Source organism: Apium graveolens, chromosome 4 (genome assembly GCF_009905375.1).
Source record: "Apium graveolens cultivar Ventura chromosome 4, ASM990537v1, whole genome shotgun sequence".
Taxonomy (NCBI): Eukaryota; Viridiplantae; Streptophyta; class Magnoliopsida; order Apiales; family Apiaceae; genus Apium; species Apium graveolens.
In genome coordinates this window covers 265,738,022-265,756,696 of record NC_133650.1, presented here as the reverse complement: position 1 = coordinate 265,756,696, position 18,675 = coordinate 265,738,022, and the positions used below count along the sequence as shown (strand labels likewise).

General features: G+C 34.2%; 3 protein-coding genes across 6 annotated transcripts; all 3 read right to left on the bottom strand.

Moving 5' to 3' along the window:
• Window positions 1–2,631: 2,631 nt before the first annotated feature.
• Window positions 2,632–3,117, bottom strand: LOC141719584 (uncharacterized). The gene has a single exon (XM_074521961.1). The coding sequence runs from the start codon at window positions 3,115–3,117 to the stop codon at window positions 2,632–2,634; it is 486 nt and encodes a 161-aa protein (XP_074378062.1).
• Window positions 3,118–4,383: 1,266 nt separating this feature from the next.
• LOC141720929 (ultraviolet-B receptor UVR8-like) lies at window positions 4,384–11,315 on the bottom strand. The gene is made up of 12 exons (XM_074523628.1): window positions 11,048–11,315; window positions 10,222–10,408; window positions 9,987–10,133; window positions 9,338–9,419; window positions 8,443–8,592; window positions 8,043–8,216; window positions 7,400–7,471; window positions 6,722–6,793; window positions 6,475–6,593; window positions 5,535–5,626; window positions 5,389–5,444; window positions 4,384–4,678 (listed from the first exon to the last, which is right to left on the bottom strand). The coding sequence occupies exons 1-12, from the start codon at window positions 11,142–11,144 to the stop codon at window positions 4,592–4,594; spliced, it is 1,335 nt and encodes a 444-aa protein (XP_074379729.1). The 5' UTR covers window positions 11,145–11,315; the 3' UTR covers window positions 4,384–4,591.
• A 1,754-nt stretch (window positions 11,316–13,069) lies between these two features.
• On the bottom strand, window positions 13,070–16,689 carry LOC141720927 (psbP domain-containing protein 2, chloroplastic). 4 transcript variants are annotated; one of them, XR_012574605.1, is made up of 4 exons: window positions 16,320–16,689; window positions 16,071–16,226; window positions 14,131–14,454; window positions 13,070–13,331 (listed from the first exon to the last, which is right to left on the bottom strand). XR_012574605.1 is itself a non-coding variant. In XM_074523627.1 (3 exons), the coding sequence occupies exons 1-3, from the start codon at window positions 16,605–16,607 to the stop codon at window positions 14,194–14,196; spliced, it is 705 nt and encodes a 234-aa protein (XP_074379728.1). In that variant the 5' UTR covers window positions 16,608–16,688; the 3' UTR covers window positions 14,077–14,193. The 4 variants fall into 4 exon arrangements, 1 of the variants encoding a protein (XP_074379728.1); XR_012574606.1 differs by having other exon boundaries at window positions 13,070–13,141; XR_012574604.1 differs by having other exon boundaries at window positions 13,070–13,302; window positions 16,320–16,688.
• Between the last annotated feature and the right edge of the window lie 1,986 nt (window positions 16,690–18,675).

Genomic DNA, 18,675 nt, shown 5'->3' with positions numbered 1-18,675 from the left:
AACATTAGACTTTCCATAAAGTGGATGACCTTGAGGAATCTCCATGTACACCTCCTCTAAAAGATCACCATGGAGGAAAGCATTGTTGATGTCAAGCTGATGAACGGACCAAGCTTTAACAGAAGCAAGGGTAAGAATAGTCCGTACAGTAGACATTTTCACAACCAGTGCAAAAATATTGTGGTAGTCTTCTCCTTCAATCTATGTATAACCCTTGACTACCAATCGAGCCTTGAACTTATCCAGAGAACCATCAGCCAGGAATTTTGCTTTATAAACTCATTTACACCCGACTATTTTCTTTCCTTGAGGTAAAGTGACAATAGACCAAGTGTTGAATTCAAGAGCATGAAGCTCTTTTTCCATGACTTCTACCCATTTGGGATCAGAAGCAGTTTGGTTGTAAGTATATGGCTCTTTATAAGTGGAAGAGGACAAGCATAAAATGAAAATTGTGGATTCTGAATATAATAATGAAGAAAATTTTATTTTGACACATCAATTGGACAGTTCAAAAGTATTGAATGTGCTTGAGTCATATCAAAAGAAGATTGCTTGGGACCATACTTAGTGTTATGAACAACAAAATCTTTCATCCATACAGGTTGTATCTTGTGTCTAAGAGATAACCTAGTATTTATAGGCAGTGATGGGGAAGATTCAGTAAGACCATGTGAATCAGCAAGATCATGTGAAAATCATAATTTTCAGATGATGACTTATCTGAATTATCTGGAATTGTATTGGTGTCGTTTAAAGGAAAAGAAGATGTAAATTCATCAGTGGAATCAGTAGAAAGGTTCTCAATAGGGTTATCATGTACATCAGAGGTGAGAGCTGGTGGACAAAAGTGAAGTGTGGAAGGAGGGTACAACACAGAATTTGTAGTGTCCTTAAAAGGGAAAACATTTTCATGAAAAACAACATGCCTTGAGACATGAGTTGTATGAGTGATAGGATCATATAATCTGTATCATTTCTGATGCAAAGGATATCCAATGAAAATAGTTTTAACTTCTCGTTGAGCTAATTTGTCTGTGGAATGAACATACATGTAAGCTAAACATCCAAGAACTCTGAGATCACTACAGTCAGGAGGTGTATGATAAAGAAGTTCATAAGGACTAACAAAACCCAACACATAAGTAGAAATTCTATTAATAAGATAGGTAGACATCAAAAGACAATCACCCAGAATTTGGTTGGAAGATGAGCTTGGAACATGAGATCTCTGGTCATTTCCAACAGGTTTCTGTGTTTCCTTTCCACTCTCCCATATTGTTGATGAGTGGAAGGGCAAGAAGATTGGTGTTTGATACCCTGAATATTCAAAAAAATACAGAGTTCATGATTTATAAACTCTCCTCCATTATCAGATGTCAAACATTTAACAGAAGCATTGAATTAATTTTTGACATGAATAACAAAATCTTGTAAAGACTGTATGACATGTTTTATGGGTACCATAATGGTCCAAAGGCTTCTCGTACAATCATCAACAATTGTTAAAAAAAATACTTATAACCATTATGAGCTGGAGTTCTATAAGGACCCCAAAGATCACAATGAATTAGATCAAAAGGTAAGATAACATGAGATGTACTTTTAGGAAAAAGCAATTTGCACTGCTTTTCTAATGGACAAACATCACAAATAGGAAAAAAGACATTGTCAGACTGTTTAAAAACTAAGTCTGGAATTTTTGAGATTATAGAAAGGGGAACATGTCCCAGGCATTGATGCCAAAGAACAGAAGAAATCTGCGAATTCTGAGAAGCCACAGACCCAATTGGAGTTGTAGTTGTAGTTGTAGATAGTGGTTGAGTATTGATAAGCTGATAAAGACCTCCAATCATGTCACCAAGAACCAATGCCTTGTTCTGGGATTGGTCCTGCAGATAACAGGAATTAGACTCAAACCAAATTCTAGATTGGAGTTGAGAAGAAAGTTTACTGATTGACAGAAGATTAAAAGTGAAAGTGGGATTGAATAAAATATCATGGATGATCAAAGAAATGGAATGCAATAAAAAAAGAACCAGAGTGTGTAACATGTGCTTGTTCACCATTTGGAAAAGTGACAGAATATGGATTAGCTATAACATGAATATCATGCATATGATTAAAGGTTACAACACATATGATTCGTAGCCCTTGTATCTAGAATCCACACATTCTCAGTAACACAGATGGATGTAGACAAGGAGATAGCAGTACCTGCAATGTTATCAGGAAGAGGATAAGAAGCACTTGGAGAAGAAATGGACGAATGCTGAATGTGATGATGAGTTTGAGTTTGAGACTGCGGTTTGGTGAAGCACTGCATGAAGGAGCTCATTTGGTTTTGTAAGGCCTCCATTTGAGTACTCAGAATTGTATTTCCATTGCTGTGAGGAACCACACTTGACTCATCAGTAACACAAGAAGATGACATCTGAGAATCAGCACGAGCTTGCATACTCTGACTAGGCCTACTACTAAATCTAGGATCAGGCCTTCTCTTCCCTTTGTTGTTTGGGTGGTATGGATGATCAATTGGATAACCTATCAGTTTGTAACATTTTTCTCGAGTATGACCTCTGAGATGACACTGTGAGCATTCTGGTAATCCAACAGTCCTATCAGTACTCTTCAAATTTGATCTAGTAGGACAGCCATCATAGCAATTGGTTGATTAAGCACATTATGTATCTGCCTTTGTTTTTCTTCCTGTTTGATCAACATAAAAGCTTGATTTACTGATGGCCAAGGCTGCATCATTAACAACTGTCCTCTAGCTGTTGTAAAGCTTGAATGAAGCCCCATAAGAAACTGAATAATCCTGGTTTTTTCAATCTGCATTTCCCGGTCTTTGACAGCACCACAAGTACATTTCACATAGGGTTCCAGGGCTTTTGATTCATCCCAAAAACCCTTAAGTTTGTAAAAGTAGAATTCAACTGAATCATTGCCTTGTTCTAACTTGAACAGATCCCTCTGAGTTTCATAAATCTTGTGTCCACTTATAACAGAAAAACGCTCATCTAGCTCAGACCAAACACTGAAAGCATTATCCATGTAATTCATGCTAGTACTGATATCATCAGCAACAGTGTTCAAAATCCAGGTGATTACCATGTCATTCACACATTTCCTGTGCGGAAGTAGAGAAGATTATACATCAGGTGCAAAAATTCGCCAGTAACGATCACTAGCTTATTCTTAGAAGATAAGGCGATTTGCATATATCACTTCCATGAAGCATAATTCTCACTACCGATTAACTTCTTAGAAATTAAAACCATTCCAGGTTGATCATTGTTATGTAAGAACAATGGATGACTATTATTATCAATTGATTGACCATAAGGATCGTTATTATTTTGATCGGTAGATGTGTTATTTTGATTATCGTTTTGAGTAGATGTTTGATTAGCCATAATAGCATGAGCATAAGAAAGGTTTCGATGAAGATTTTTTTGAAGACGAGACATTCAACAAATCAATTGCGGAAAGCACAGAATCAATCAAGAAATAGAATGAACATGATTGATCATTGGAAGACATGTATTGATCATTGAAGAATCAGAAAAGCTTACAGAAGAGAGATCGAGAAAGATTGATCGAGATCGAAAGAGATCGAGAGATTGATCGACGGAGATCTTAAAGAATTGAAGTCATCGAATGGTGCGGAAGAGTTCTGATACCATCTTGAACAAACGTAATCTCTCAATTATCAACATAAATGCATCTACTTGTAACTAACATCATCACTGATTGAAGAAGATGACGTTTACATTTTACTATTAGAAATAAATTAGTTACAATGGGAGAGCTGAATGGTGAATATATACAACTTGTTCTGTAAAAGATTCTGTTATAATAAGACCACTAACATATCATTAGAATATAAGACCGTGCACTACTTATATTTAATGAAGAAAAATAAGAAAATTGGGTAAAGTAGTGAAATCGATTAATATTTAATGTATAAATTATTTAAATTCCTCCATCTGATCTTCCACTTCTATTTCAGTTTATGCCACAAGAGATATACAACAAACATTAACAAAACAGAGTCTCTTTGATAATGGTGTAAACCATTCACAAGTTACAACAAGATGTAGAATCAAACTAAATCATTTCTAGTTTGGCTCAATTATAGAAAGATGCACACTCATATTTGGGCAGATCGGTCCTAATAGTATCCGAGATTCCGGTTTCATGTAACTATGAAGTACAGGTTAGCACTAGCAAGAAAATGTAGGTTTTAGCAATCTCTACAACCAGTTTTAAGTTATTGCAAGGTATTCAAGATTCTCCAAAGTCTAAACTTTAAGGAAATGTATACCTTACAAATTTTTTAGAATCAGCAAGTTCATATACTTTAGTACAACATACATAGGAGCATAATAATATATTTGACAACCGTTAGAAGTATGGTATTCAGCAACAACAAGACATCGCATGACTGCTAAATTCATGGAGTCAATTATTATTTGACTATATATATAACAACCATACACATACATTACCATTTCACATAATTTAGTCTACTAATAGTATTACAGTTGGTCAGCTTGAAAAGGATTCGTGTAAAAGGCCAGCAAGTTCATAAACGAATCCTTTTTACATCACCTTCCGGGACGCTTGCATCACTTGTAATGCTCTCTACTAATGGAACTGTTTGTCCATGAACCTGGATCAATTTGAATCATCTTAAACATTTAAATATCAGGATACTGATAAATTAAAGGCAGATATTTAAAAATAAAACAAATGTGTACCAGGAAAGACAATTGAGATCCCCCTACTTTGAGTCTAAAATAGAAAATTGTACGTGTTCACCACATATCCACTACAAATATTTGGTGAAGGATAACGGGAACTGTTGCCACCTTATGATGACCGCAGTTAGTGTGACATCCAACTCTAGTCATATGCACACTATAATTAAAACATATTCTAAAAACATTACAGCGTGCAACGTTTTAGAAGAGGCCAAGGCAATGACTTGATCAAAAGAAAAAATCACTATCTGTAAATCATTTTCTCAAAATATTAGCTTTGGAACTATGTCGAACTTGCAGAATATAATGACAAGAATTAAGAAAACAACAACTGTCAGCACAGCTTAAATACATTATGCACTACATTATTTAAAAAACAGTATGTAAAACAAATAGCAGAAAGGAGCTTATATAAATCTAGAGCTTTTATATTTAACACAGAAGCAAAATAAATATCTTGGTAGGAATTGCCACATAAAATTTGCATCTCCTTTGAAAATAAAAAAAAAATATAATTCATGAAAGATGAGAGCCTAAAATAGTTAAAACACAATTTTATTATTCCTTTTTTGTGATATTTATTGTGGATAGATAGAAGCTTCTCATAAGTAAAACATACTCTTTTATCATCTGGAACAACTGCATATCTAGTTGATGGCAAGACTGAAATTTTCCCTGCATAAGAAAGTAATTGGAATTATCAAAAGTTCTATGGTAAATTTGTGAAAAACTCTTTGAGGTTGACAGAAAATAAGCATGTAATACCTATTAGTGGGTCAATGTTTGAGGGCTCGATCAGTCGCAGTTTCCCGTTCGACCCATCTACGCTCAATGCCTCTATAATCTTTGGAATGTTTCTACGAAGTCCAAAGAAAAATACAATGGGTTGATGATTAAAATTTTCAGAAAAGAGTGGGAAAGTCCTGACCAACATGATTTTACAAGCTATATACATAATAACAGGCTGCGCTTGCCTATGATAAGACAGACAATATAACTAAATTCAGTTACAAGATGTTTCTCACTAATACTTCAGTTGCAGATGCTTCCTCCCCTTGCTTAGTTTTCAAATGTTTTGCATGTGCAATGTTGTGAATATTATTGGAAGAAACAGATAGACAAAGGCAATTGAGCTTTCAAATCTAGAGTTATTCTTAATAAATTTCTTGTGATAATTTATCAGGGTATACAATACTAATATGTATCTATCATTTCTCTGGATGTTTGCATGAATTGCAGTAATTGCATGGATAATGAAAATTTGAACTTTTAATTCTTTCACTTGCTAATAAACCTAACAAAATGCATGATGGATGGTACATCCAGAAAAAGAAAAATTGACGAAAATACTAAAGACAAGTTCTTTTCTTAATTAAAAAGAACTGATAAACAAGAAGAATAGCTAGCAACTCTTATTTCACATTGTATTAGATCTTTATGATCTATTGGCAGGAAGGATATCTGTCTGTTTTTATTACGCTGATAGCTATCTATGGTTGATGACAATCGAAGTATTGATACAAGTGAATGCTATGAGACTATTGGTGAGTACTCAATATATATGTGTGTCTCGTCATCGGAGGCTTAAGAAAAAACCTGCAGGACTTTCCTTGGGTATAATATTGCAATTTGAGGCCTAAAAAAATCTTAAGATGTAAAACTAAAAAAAAAACTGCAACATCTTGTAAAATAGAAATGTTAGTACCTGTCTATAGACTCTCGGTGTCCCAGCTGTCCATTTGTACCTCTTCCCCATGAAAATATATTCTGTTTTTCAGTGACAGCAAGGGTGTGCCTCCACCCACATGAGATCTGAACTACTTTCTGCTAGTGAAAGATTGAAGAAAAAACATATTACAAAGTTTTACGCAAAGAAAATAATGAACTTAAGTTGGCAGAAAAGAAACCATGTGAATAAAACACCAGAAGAATCAGTTTAAAAAGTTACATGCCTCCTCATGTGGAAAAGCAACAGGCATCGGAAAACAATGATCCAGATTATCACCAACACCAACTTGTCCGAACTGCAGATAGAAATCAAAGTTTTATCGTGGTTACAATGCACTTAAAGCACAAGCCTGCTATGTAGCATGTTATGTAGATATAAAGTAGTAATAAGTTTCTTGTGAACAAATTAGATTGTTGGTGAAAGTCATGTACACTCCCTGAGATAATACTAGACAGAAGGCTAAAAGCCTAAATGCTTAAAATGTAAATGATTGAACACATGTATCATGTAAAGAGAGAGAAATTGTAATCCTTTTTAACTAGTATATCCCTAGATGCTTACCCCCCCTCCCCCTCCTACAAAATAATTTTATCAATTTTAGTTGGCCTCCAGGATACACTATATTGACAACAACCCGAGGTGATGAATAATTCATTTTATGATTGTGATGTTTGCAGAGAATATCTACAGGAAAAAAACAATGCAATTTCCTAAATAGTCCTTAGTAGTTGCCTTAAAATTCAAGTATAACTTCTAAGAATTTCTCTCACTTTGGCAAGTTTTGCACAAGTTACAGGGAACAATGTTTGGAAAAAATTCTACCATGCATGAGATATCTCAATAACAATATCTTTAGCTCATAGCTTTCATGAATCAGTACAAAGAAAAGAGTTTTAGAAACCTTATTCCATCCCCACCCATAGAGTTTTCCATTAGATGTTAGTGCCATTGTGTGTCTCCAACCGCCTGATATCTGAATTTAAGTCAAAAAGAAAAACCACATTTATTAGCATATCCATATAAATATTACTTTCTCATAACACACAGTAGGCATAACCTAGAAGCAGATGAGAACTGTCTAAAATATGGTCGAGTTGTACAGCTATCTACTTCAAAATTTAGAGGACAGAATACCGACATACTTCCCTTGCATAACATTGTATGAACAACATAGAAGATCACTGTTTAGGATCCAGAGGATCATCAAAGTTCGAAATAATATACCAGTGATTTAAAAATGCAAATAACTGTGCTCTGTATTAATTATTCATGCTACTTGTCATTAATACCATTTGTAAACTTGGAATATTTTGATATATCATTGCTTCTGTATACAAACTCCATACTTGTTATGAATTTCGGCCAGAACTTAAATTTGTCAGGACATGGATAGAATTATCAGAATAAATGAAGTGCCTAAGCTAGTACAAAACAAATTAATTCGAGTACATAATATTGTTGGCCCCAACAACTATCAATCATAACAAATGAAGTACATAAGCTAGTAGAAAACACATTAATTTGGGTGGAAAGTAGTAGCCTACCTGGGAAATAATTTCTCCCTGCAAGGCATGAAGCTTATGAGGAATAAGATGGTCTTCAAAATCCCCATGCCCTAGTTGACCATATTTGCTCCATCCATAAGTGTATAAACCACCAGAGGAGGATACAGATATTGTATGCCGCCATCCACATGCAACGAGGACCATCTCCTCATCCTGCACAATCAGAAAGACAGAGAAAAAATAATAGCTAAATGCACTATGCAGAACTACGTAAAAAATCCAGATTTATCTTTTTAAATAAAGAAAATTGTGGCAAACAAATGAACCAAGTACACTGTAAAGGCAAAATGGTATCATTTTAGTGAACAATAGTAAAAATTAATATGCCCGAAAGTATAATAAACTATGTGTTTAATTTGATTGAACTTGACATACATACATTAGCAACTTTCTCCGGAACTAAACGATCATTTCGGTCACCCAACCCCAAATTTCCGTAACGTCCCCATCCCCAACCATAAAGTTCTCCATCTTCGGTGATGGCAACTGTATGTTCAGCACCAGCAGCAACCATTTTGACAGCTATGCCCTGTACAGTGCATTTAAAACTTCGTAAAGGTTGTCGTTCATTACGATATAGCATAACAGTACGACTGCAAAATTCCAACAAAATTTATATATCTCTTCAATTCAACATAGACCCTTTCTGGCCTCATTTACCTCTAGCTTCGATTTTTTTTTTTGTTATTACCAAGTAGGTGCAGTTCTGACTTTATCTTAACAGTCTTTCTTAATATTGCTAGCAACAGCTTTTATGCATTGATACAATTATATATTTCAACAAACAAACAAAAGTAGAGAAATTTACGCATTGACAACAAGCATGGCGCAGTGCTATATTGGGCAATACATATTTTGTTGGCCACATTTTACATTGTTTTCCATTAATTTTATTCATTCCATTTCATCTCCCCAACCAAACACAACATTAAAGAATTCTGTGATCATCAACAGTGGTGATAAATGGATCATATAAAGTTATTCTTCACTGAGGTGGCTGTCAGAACTTAAGTTTTCACAGAAGGCTGATGTATAACAGTATCCAATATATATGTTCACTTAATATATCTACGTTAACAGACCAAATTTTCAGTGGATGTCAAGATGCCTTTAAAAAGTCTCAATTACGGCCTCATTAATATGATTAGACATTACACAACATGTGATCATAGATTATAAAGTTTAATGAACTGAGTATAATACAAAAAGTTAAAAGGCTAAGTAACAAGAAGGTTCTGTTGACAACAAACTGTTGGACATCTACATTATAATACCTGGAAAGCTTGAACTTTTTGGGGCACAAGGGAGTCCTCTATGGTGCCTAGACCTAGCTGACCGTTTTGATTCCGTCCCCAGCTACGATGAAAGTCAGAGATGAAGAATTTAATACAGAAACAGGACATTAAATATTCCCAACAGAGAAAAGTGTGAATTGAGATAATATATACACATGTATGCCATACATGAACAAGAACATAATAAAAAAAAAGAAGCAATAATATAGAAAAAACAAATAAAGCGCTATCACATAATACTTGATGACTACGGGCAGCTTTCTCTTTTAACATTCTAAATTGCTGATCACATCACTCAACTTTTCTATCTATTTCTTCTTAACAACTAGAAGGTAAATACTCTAATGCAAAATGTACATATTAATATATAAATGAAGAAATGGGCATCAAGGAAAATAGTTGCTTTGATCTTTTATTGGGAAGATAAGATATATATGTACAAACATGCATAAACCATTCCATTTGGGAACCATCTGTTGTTTTTACACATATGGAAGCACTAGATTTCCTTAACAACTATAGAAGCACATGATGAGATGTGCAATAAAAACTATGCATAAAGAATTTGGTTAGATAAAAAGAGGATTCATGTATATTTTTTATTTAAACATGATGTAACATGACATACCTATGCACCTCGCCATCCGTGGACACTGCCAAACAATGGCTATCTCCACAAGCAATTTGTTTTACGCGCATACCATATAATGCTTTAATTGGCTGAGGAATAAAAACATCACTAGAGTTTCCATGCCCTAGTCTCCCAAAATCACCCCTACAGTAGATCCAAAAGAGCAAAGGATAAAGAGGGGTTAAGAAAATTGCATTTACAGTAATATTTAGTTGTTGCGCACAGAACATACCATCCCCAGCTGTACACTTGCTTTCTCGACTCGGAATAAGCAGTTGTGTGGTCCGCTCCACAGCTCACAGATACTATTTCCTGATCATCTAAGGCGGTAACTTGAGTAGGAGAAATTCGATCTTCAGCATCCCCATGCCCCAGTTGTCCATCTTCTCCTCGGCCCCAAGAGCATACAACATTTCCAGCTGTAAAGGTAATTTTTTATGATGGAGGAAATAAGTACTATATTGTATCAGTACTGAACTATTATTTAAAGTGTTTGTAAAGAAGAGTAAAATTACTTCACATGATTTATGGGCAACATCCCACATAAGTTTCCCTTTTGTGTAACATTCTAAAACACAACTATAATAACTTTATAATTAATTTAGTTGCAAATATTATCACTCTAAAATCTTAATCACAAGTACTTGACAAAATCGGCTTCCCTGATTCACATGCCAAAATCATGAGACATCTGAAACAGGTTTATACTTCTAGTTTTAGCATATGTGCTATGGATCTATGTCCTATATACAATTAACAATTATTTTGTCCAAGAACCAACATTAGCAGCAATAATGCCTTTGGAACTGACCCTAAGCAGAGCCTATCTATTATCTGAAAAACTTTTGCAAGCTATATCTAACCATAATCAAGGAAGAAACATCATACAGAAGTACTCACTAACTAATGTAGCACAGAACATAACATTAACATATCCCACCATCAAGAAAAAAGCAAAAAAAAAAAAAAACAATAATTATACCCACATAACATAAGTACATCTCTCATTTATGGTATAATTACAGAACCATAATACTAAAAGTATATAAAGATCTTACCAAGGAGAGCAACAGAATGACTAGCACCAGCAGAAATTTGAACAACTTTATGACAGACATTTTCCTGAATGCAACTAATTTCACCCTCCCCTTCCATATTTCTCTCAACTCACCGCTCTCTGATCAAAATCCAAAGAAATTAGAAGCAAAGAAAAAGAATCTCCTCAGTTGTCCTGTTTTGAGTATGTGGACACTGAATTTAAAGACTCATTTATAGTACTGACAGAGAAAGCACATGGAGTTACTTAGAAACATATGCACTGTTTATGTTTGAATGTATATGTGAAAGTAAATAAAAAACATGTGAGTATGTGACAAAAGAAGGGACAGTTGAATTAGGTAAGAAAATGATAAATGATAGTAGATATAAAGGTTATTTCATAAGTCAGTGAGTTAGCTCATAGCTGTAAAGCAGAGTGTGATGCCAAAAAGTCTTAACTAGGATTTAGTACTGCTGCTTACATTTCCTTTTGTGTTGTTTGTCTTCTCTTATATGCATGCACCCACAGCCCACATCCTATATACAAGTCGATCAAATAGATGGTGGACCAATGGAGTATTGATATGTAATGTGAGTGTGTGTGGCACAACACAACTTCAAAGTATTGCATACCCTGTTTACAACAATTATTCCGGAAAATAATTGATGGATGGTGTTAAATTATTCAAGACTTGAGTTTTTCTTTTTAAGCATTCACGTATATTTCTCAAGAAACGATCAACTTACTGCTAACCAGACCGATTTTAGTTGTTTTTGCGAAATGAAATAATATTAAGAACAAAGGAAAAATGTACACAATCATGAGGCATTCCTCTAAAAGCAATATGAGAATAAGCTTAAATTAGAGTGTTAGACTAAGAATAGAATAATATAAAAGGGGCTAGTGGTAGAAGGATTCTTCAAGACAATCTTTTGGAACTTGCGACCTTTTTTCTAACAATTTATTTGGTCAATTACCATGAAATTGGCATGCTTAGGAGGACAGGAGTACCTCGTATCAGGTTTCAAGAAAATATTGTAAAATGAGATCCCTAATATAAGGATAATTTGTCCTCAGTTTGACGTTGTTCAATGCGTTGAATATAGAGAAAATTCAACCACAATTCAAGAGAATAGGATTAACCTTTTTTAACTTTGTTGTAACATATGATCTCTAGTGAGAATCCTATTTCTTCGAGCTAACCACATAATAAAACGAACACTTTAGAATATAGAGGCAATGCTGCCAAACAGCTGCTAGGCTCCATACTTGGACGTATAATAGAATTTCGGATCCATAAAATATTACTGCATCATGCTGGATTGTATTCCTAGATAAACCATCTTGTGTGTGAACCGGCATTTGATCTGCCAAATGACTGAAATTCAGTAGCAAAACCAAAATTAAATGGAGGGATCGGATCCTACCCCAATAAATATAGATTCAACTTTAGTCATAGACTACACTTTACAACACATCTTAGAATTTAAGTTCAGCACCAACAGCGCATAAGTTCTGGTATTTTTGTTTTTACCACAAAACATGGGAAACTAGTTATCAAGCTCTACCATGATCACCACAAGTTATGTAGCTATTCAATATAAAAATATTAATCACTTACCAAAATTAACTATATAACCTCCAATTACATAGTAATAAACCAAACACATACTTTTTAATTACCTTGAAACTTGTACTTACAACTTAGTTACGAGGTAGTTCAAGTGTAACAACAAAATTGACGAAACAAATAAGGCTGGTTAACCTGATCATATTCAGATCAGATAGAGTTACAAAAGAACATTGAACTCCATCCAAACCAATCGATCTTATTGAAGTAATCTTTGGAATGACAATCAAATTGATCTATTATTGTTATTTTAATATAGATTTACATTTACTGATGTTTCTTATAATTCTAATAAATATTTGACATATAATATTAGATAGAAACAACAATAAATTGACTGATTGTACAAGCAACATCGGTAGGGGCATGTAGCAAAAACGAATAAACATTGTTATGGGGATTTTTGGGGGGGGGGGGGGGGGGGTTAATAGGTTACAGAGAATTGTTGTTGTGTTCGGGACACCAGAGCTCCATCTCCGGTACCTAAAAATTTCCAACTAGAAGATAAGTGTAAATACCGGGCAGCCAGCCATCGTAGGCATTTGAATAAACCTTACACCAATGAATTTACCAAAACTAGATATGATGTGCACCATCTGCATATGTTAGGCAAGACAACCACCAACCCATTGTATCATTGCCACCTGAAAGATTTGAGCTTTGTTGCACAGTCCTTAAACATAAATTAACTCCTAGTCACAAAACTAAAATATTATGTTTGTGCATGTATGTAAGTAATCACAGCTCAGTCCATGTACTCAGGGCTTGTCCATTACACAATCTCAGCGTTCAACTCTGCCTATATCATAAAGCTCCAAGTCACTGGGAAATGTGATGCAAGTATTTGATGCTTTTGGTCTGATAAAATTAGGATTCATTTCAAAAGCAACAAAAAAACAGTAGGGGAGGTACCGAATTAGGTACCAAAATTTGGTCCCAAATGATGTGGCATTGGTGACTTGACAATTTGAAATCTTTTTATTGGTAGAATTTTTGTGAATGCAGGGGGGTCCACTATTATTAATTGAGTTGTAGCAAATCAAATCACGACACGTGGCATTTGGGAATTAATTTGGGATCTCTAGAATTATTCAAAAAATAAACAAGCTTTTAGGCATCTTTAGCATTTAAAAGCCATAAAAGCACTTATTCAAAAAAAAACCCATAAAAGCACAAAAAAAACATTAACTTGATGTCAGTAGCTTGCCCTATTATTGTGTGATATACCTCAGTAAACAGCATGCCAGGTCTGACCTATCCAACCACAAATTGTAACCTATGGATATTCATGATTAACATACTTACCCTTATGATTTATGAGTCTGTCATGATTCTTGGTGATCATATAAAAAATGAAATAATAATCTCATATGGAAGACTCCAGTTTTGACCAGTTAACCGCATGGAACTGGAACACCTATTTGTAATTGGCTGAATTTATTAATTAAATAGAAAAATTGTAATGAGCATACCCACGGTTGAAACAGATGAAAGGAACTACATGTTATAGGCCATGAAACAGATGATGATGTCCATTAAGTCAAAGGAGCAGTATCAAAGGAGTGAAGAACATGCTCCAATATTTCTCGTGAATGACTGTCAAGTGGACTCTCTGGCTTGTCAGTGTGAGCTATATTTAGGAGGTACAGCTTCCTAGAGGCTACAAATGCAGCCGAGAAGATCCTTTTTATTCCTCCCCTGCTGCTATCAACCTTGTATTCAAACTCATAAACTTGAAGACCACCCTGGCCCAATCTCTCAGAGACTTCAATTACATCAGCCTCCTTTGTACTTTCCTATACAAACAAAAACGCGTATCTACTAAAAAGATTGGTAATTATCAATGAATAAACAAGAAGAAAAAGTGGAAGTGACGATAGACAAGAGACGAGAGGAAAATTGATAGGGACACAGGGGCACAATTGACTCATCAATCAGCACCAACCAAAATTTTGAAACAATGCACGGAACAGAAGGCCATCTGCCACAAACATTAGTAACTAATATGCAAAACTCTCTCCGAAAACTTTAGTCAGCCATTTCAAAGAAAAATCAAATACAAAGAAACCTTTAAACCATTTCAAATAATAGAACAAGTTGAGTAATTGAACGATTCGAATTCAAATACAAAGAAGAAGATGAGGAAATCGAGATACATTTATTTTATCAATTATATTATAAACATTAATAACGCCTTAAAGAAAAAACCATATGACAATAATTGGGTCATCAACAATCACCTCCAGTTTTTTGTTTAGCACTCAAAATCAACTACTCTACCATTTAAAATGTATCTCATGTTTATCTTTCTGATGACAATTTTGGTAGGTCTACAAGATGGAACCATGAAACGCATTTTTGGTGAAGAAATTCCTAGAATCTAGTATCAACTAGTGAATGAATTGAACTTAACAAGCCGAGTTCAAATACAAATACGAAAGAAATAGTAATATAGTAGAATGTAGTTATGCATGTTTTTTCAATTTTTAACTTTATGCATATGTACTTATTTTTTTGTCTTATTGTAGGTTTATAATTTTAAAAATAAAATTTTACAAATAGTAATATTTATTTACATTTAAATTCTTGTCACATTCAACGATTACGGATTTATTTTAACATTTTATTTAGTATTTTTTAATATAGAGATAGTATAGATTTATGTTACAGAATTTATATCCATAAAATATAAAAAGATAAATGCATTCTCGTTTAAATATATTGCACTCGACCCGGCAATTTACCACGCTACTCGAAAATCAAATGTTTGTTTTTACATTTTGAGTACACGATCGAAATTTATTTAGTGTCGAATTTGTATTTTACCTTCGGTATACGACATGAAACCAAGTACACGGAATAAATATAAATCTATAATTAAATATTTTATAATGAATATATGTACATATGTACACTAAATATATGTATATTTATTTTTAAAATAGTACATGATTTTATGATATTTTATGTAAATATGCTTCATATATATGTATTTGATGTTTTTTTTAAAGTCACCTAAATTTTTTTTTGATTTATTTTTATATTTGTATTCAATTTTCCACCAAACACGACAGGAACATGACATGACAAGAATGTAAAGGAAAGTACACGAACCCTAAAAGAGTCGTTTTGTTTTTGGCACTCGAGTATATGAAAACTGACGTATATGATACGGCATTACATGACACGAACAATGCCAGGTCAATTGCGCCTCCTAATTACTATCATAATTTAAAATTGTTTGGTTGTGTTGGACTAAGTGACTTGGTAAAGTTGTTCAATTATTTTCTTATGACAGTTACTCATCGAGCTCCCTATGACTTCTGGTACTTATTCTAGATATATTACAAGCTATACATTACTAAAGAAATCTAAAGTAATCAACATACCAGGGAAAAAGGAGGATGTGTACCTTGCGCTTTTCGGCCTGAATCAGCTTTTCAGCGACAAATTGAGGGGTGCCAAATTCACCTAAATTTGTAAGCCGAACTGGAGTGACCACAACCCCAACATTGTTTGCTCCTTTATTAGCTTCCTCAAACAAAACTGTTGCCCCTGCTTTTTGAACCTAATCTATCCCAAAATGTAACATGATTTATTGTTTACAGTAATAATATAATTTGAACCCGAACATAAATGGAATATGAGCGTGGGTAGGTACCTGAATATAGGAAGAGGGTCTGAGAAAAGTGAAACCCTGGAGAGAATCAGTGTATCTTAAAAGCTCTGGGTCTTGTTCAGAAGCAAAAACATTGGATAAAATGGAGGAGGAGGATGATGATAAAAGTAGTGTTGAAATGGAGAGGTTTAGCAGTGATCTCTTGCTCAAATACACTTTCGACTTGTTCTCAGCTGGGCTACTACTATTACGAATCAAATTGTGTAAACGAGGGTGAAATAATAATAATGGTGGTGGTTGTTGAAACAACAGGGGTGTGTAATTTGCCATTTGGGGGGTATTGAGATGAGGATCACTGATTATCAATCCCCCCCAAACTATACCCGGGACTCATTTTTTCTAGATGATAACAAAAAAGAAAAATAGTTTGGACAAAAAAAACCAATGTTCATGTACTTGCATTTTTTGCTTCTTTTCATATATTACATGTTTTTTTTTTCTTTTAACATTTTCTTCTTGCGAATGATCATAATTTTCATGAGCTAGATGTTTAAATTAAGGGAAATGCTATTTCCTGGATCAATTTTTTTGTTTTTCAAATACACAATAAAAGCAGAGTAAAAAAATAACATACGGCTAATTTCGTCTTTTCATTTTTTTCAGCTTTGGAAATTTAAATTTTGATCTGATAACATTTCCCTTAAACTAAAACCACGAGCAACTTCACTAACCGACATTTTATTAAGACTGATTTGTAATTATATGGTAAAAACCCCATTCCTTGTAATTTATAAATATAATAAATGATTAAATTTAGGATATTGTAGGGGAAAATAACTCCAACAACTATTATTAATATAATATTAATTTTAAAGAAGGAAAGAGAGAAAATGAGAAAAATGATAATTAAAAATGGAGGAAAATAAATATTTTATTCATAAAAATGAAATAAGAGGATGAGATAGGTTCCTAAAAAATAAGGTAGAAAAAAAACATGATTTTTAAGGAATAACTAACTATTCTCTTGGGAGAGGGTTTTATCTCAAATTCCTTATATTTCTAACTTAAGAATTCACTTAATATAAACTAGACTTAATTGCACAGTATTGGCTTGAACTTTGTTCGTTTTGCACGAAAATGTTTAAATTTTTAGTTGTGCCAAAATGGTGGCTAATTGATTAATTTCTTAGTATTATGGTGGCTCCGTATCCCTCCAGTTAAATTCAACGTTAAATGTTAACGGTGCAGGGGTAATATTGTAATAAGCTTGCTCCCTCTCTAGCCACATCACTCTCTCTCAATCTCTCTGCATCTTAATCTCTCTCTTCACTCCATCTATCATCTCTGATCAATCTCTCTGCCTCTCCCATCCCTCTCTTTTCATGGCCATCGCCACCACCGTAGTGGTGATGGCTCCCCTGCTCCACCCACAAAACACACATCACACACATACGCAGCACTCACACATACACACCATTCACACACATCCTTTAATCACCATCAATATCATTCGTCTCTCTTTTTCCCTCTCTTCTCAAACCTCAATCTCCCTCGTCTCTCTCTTTCCCTCTCTTTTTGAACCTCTCTCTCCGTTCGTCTCTCCCTGTCATCCCGAACACAAAACAAGACCGCACACATACACCGCCACACTATCACACACAAAACCACATTCCCCACCGTCGGTTTGGCCTTCGACCAATGAGGTCTCCACTTAACCTCTATTTCTCTATTAACAAAAAACCAACATATAATGGTTGATATTGAGATTTTGGTTTGTTATGGTGGATAATTTTTATAACATGAACCCTAACTTTCAGTTTTGGGTTATTTATTCATATAATATATACATCTGTTATATTTAACGGAAAATTTAACGGGAGGGGCGAAGAGCCACCAAACCGCTGACATATTCAACAATTAGTCATCATATTGGCACAAATAAAAATTTAGTCATTTTCGTGCAAAATGAACAAAGTTCAAGCCATCATTGTGCAATTAAGTCTATAAACTATCATAACTAGTCACTTGGAGATTAGAGATGCTCTAGTGTAGTAAAAGACACTTCAGCAAAGGTATAGTCCTGGCATTTATGCAATTTGTCCAAATTATACCCCATCTCCTGCCCAGCCTGAAGCCTGGCTACAGTGTCTTAATCATAGGCAAATTATAAGGAGAGAAAGCCCTCCTCTATGGCTCTATCATACTGCCTTGGAACATAACAAACCACACTGCAAATAAACTCGCCTATTTTGACTAAATTACTTGACCAATTGCTGCACTCCACCTCTGAACTATTATAGACATGCTCACAGTTACATATATGCAGTTCATGTTGGCAAAATAATTATTCTTGAAAATTTTACAATAGTAAACTTAGACTCCATTTGGTTACCCAATA

Bases quoted from the DNA above. Each gene is read 5' to 3' on its own strand.
- LOC141720927 (XM_074523627.1), bottom strand. From the start codon at position 16,607: ATGGCAAATTACACACCCCTGTTGTTTCAACAACCACCACCATTATTA. The intron at 16,227-16,319 runs GTACCTACCCAC...GGGATAGATTAG, and splicing joins GACCCTCTTCCTATATTCAG to GTTCAAAAAGCAGGGGCAAC. The intron at 14,455-16,070 runs GTACACATCCTC...TTGTTTGTATAG, and splicing joins TTCAGGCCGAAAAGCGCAAG to GAAAGTACAAAGGAGGCTGA.
- LOC141719584 (XM_074521961.1), bottom strand. From the start codon at position 3,117: ATGGTAATCACCTGGATTTTGAACACTGTTGCTGATGATATCAGTACT.
- LOC141720929 (XM_074523628.1), bottom strand. From the start codon at position 11,144: ATGGAAGGGGAGGGTGAAATTAGTTGCATTCAGGAAAATGTCTGTCAT. The intron at 9,420-9,986 runs GTATGTCATGTT...CTTTCATCGTAG, and splicing joins ACGGATGGCGAGGTGCATAG to CTGGGGACGGAATCAAAACG. The intron at 6,794-7,399 runs GTTTCTAAAACT...TTCTATCTGCAG, and splicing joins ATGGGTGGGGATGGAATAAG to TTCGGACAAGTTGGTGTTGG.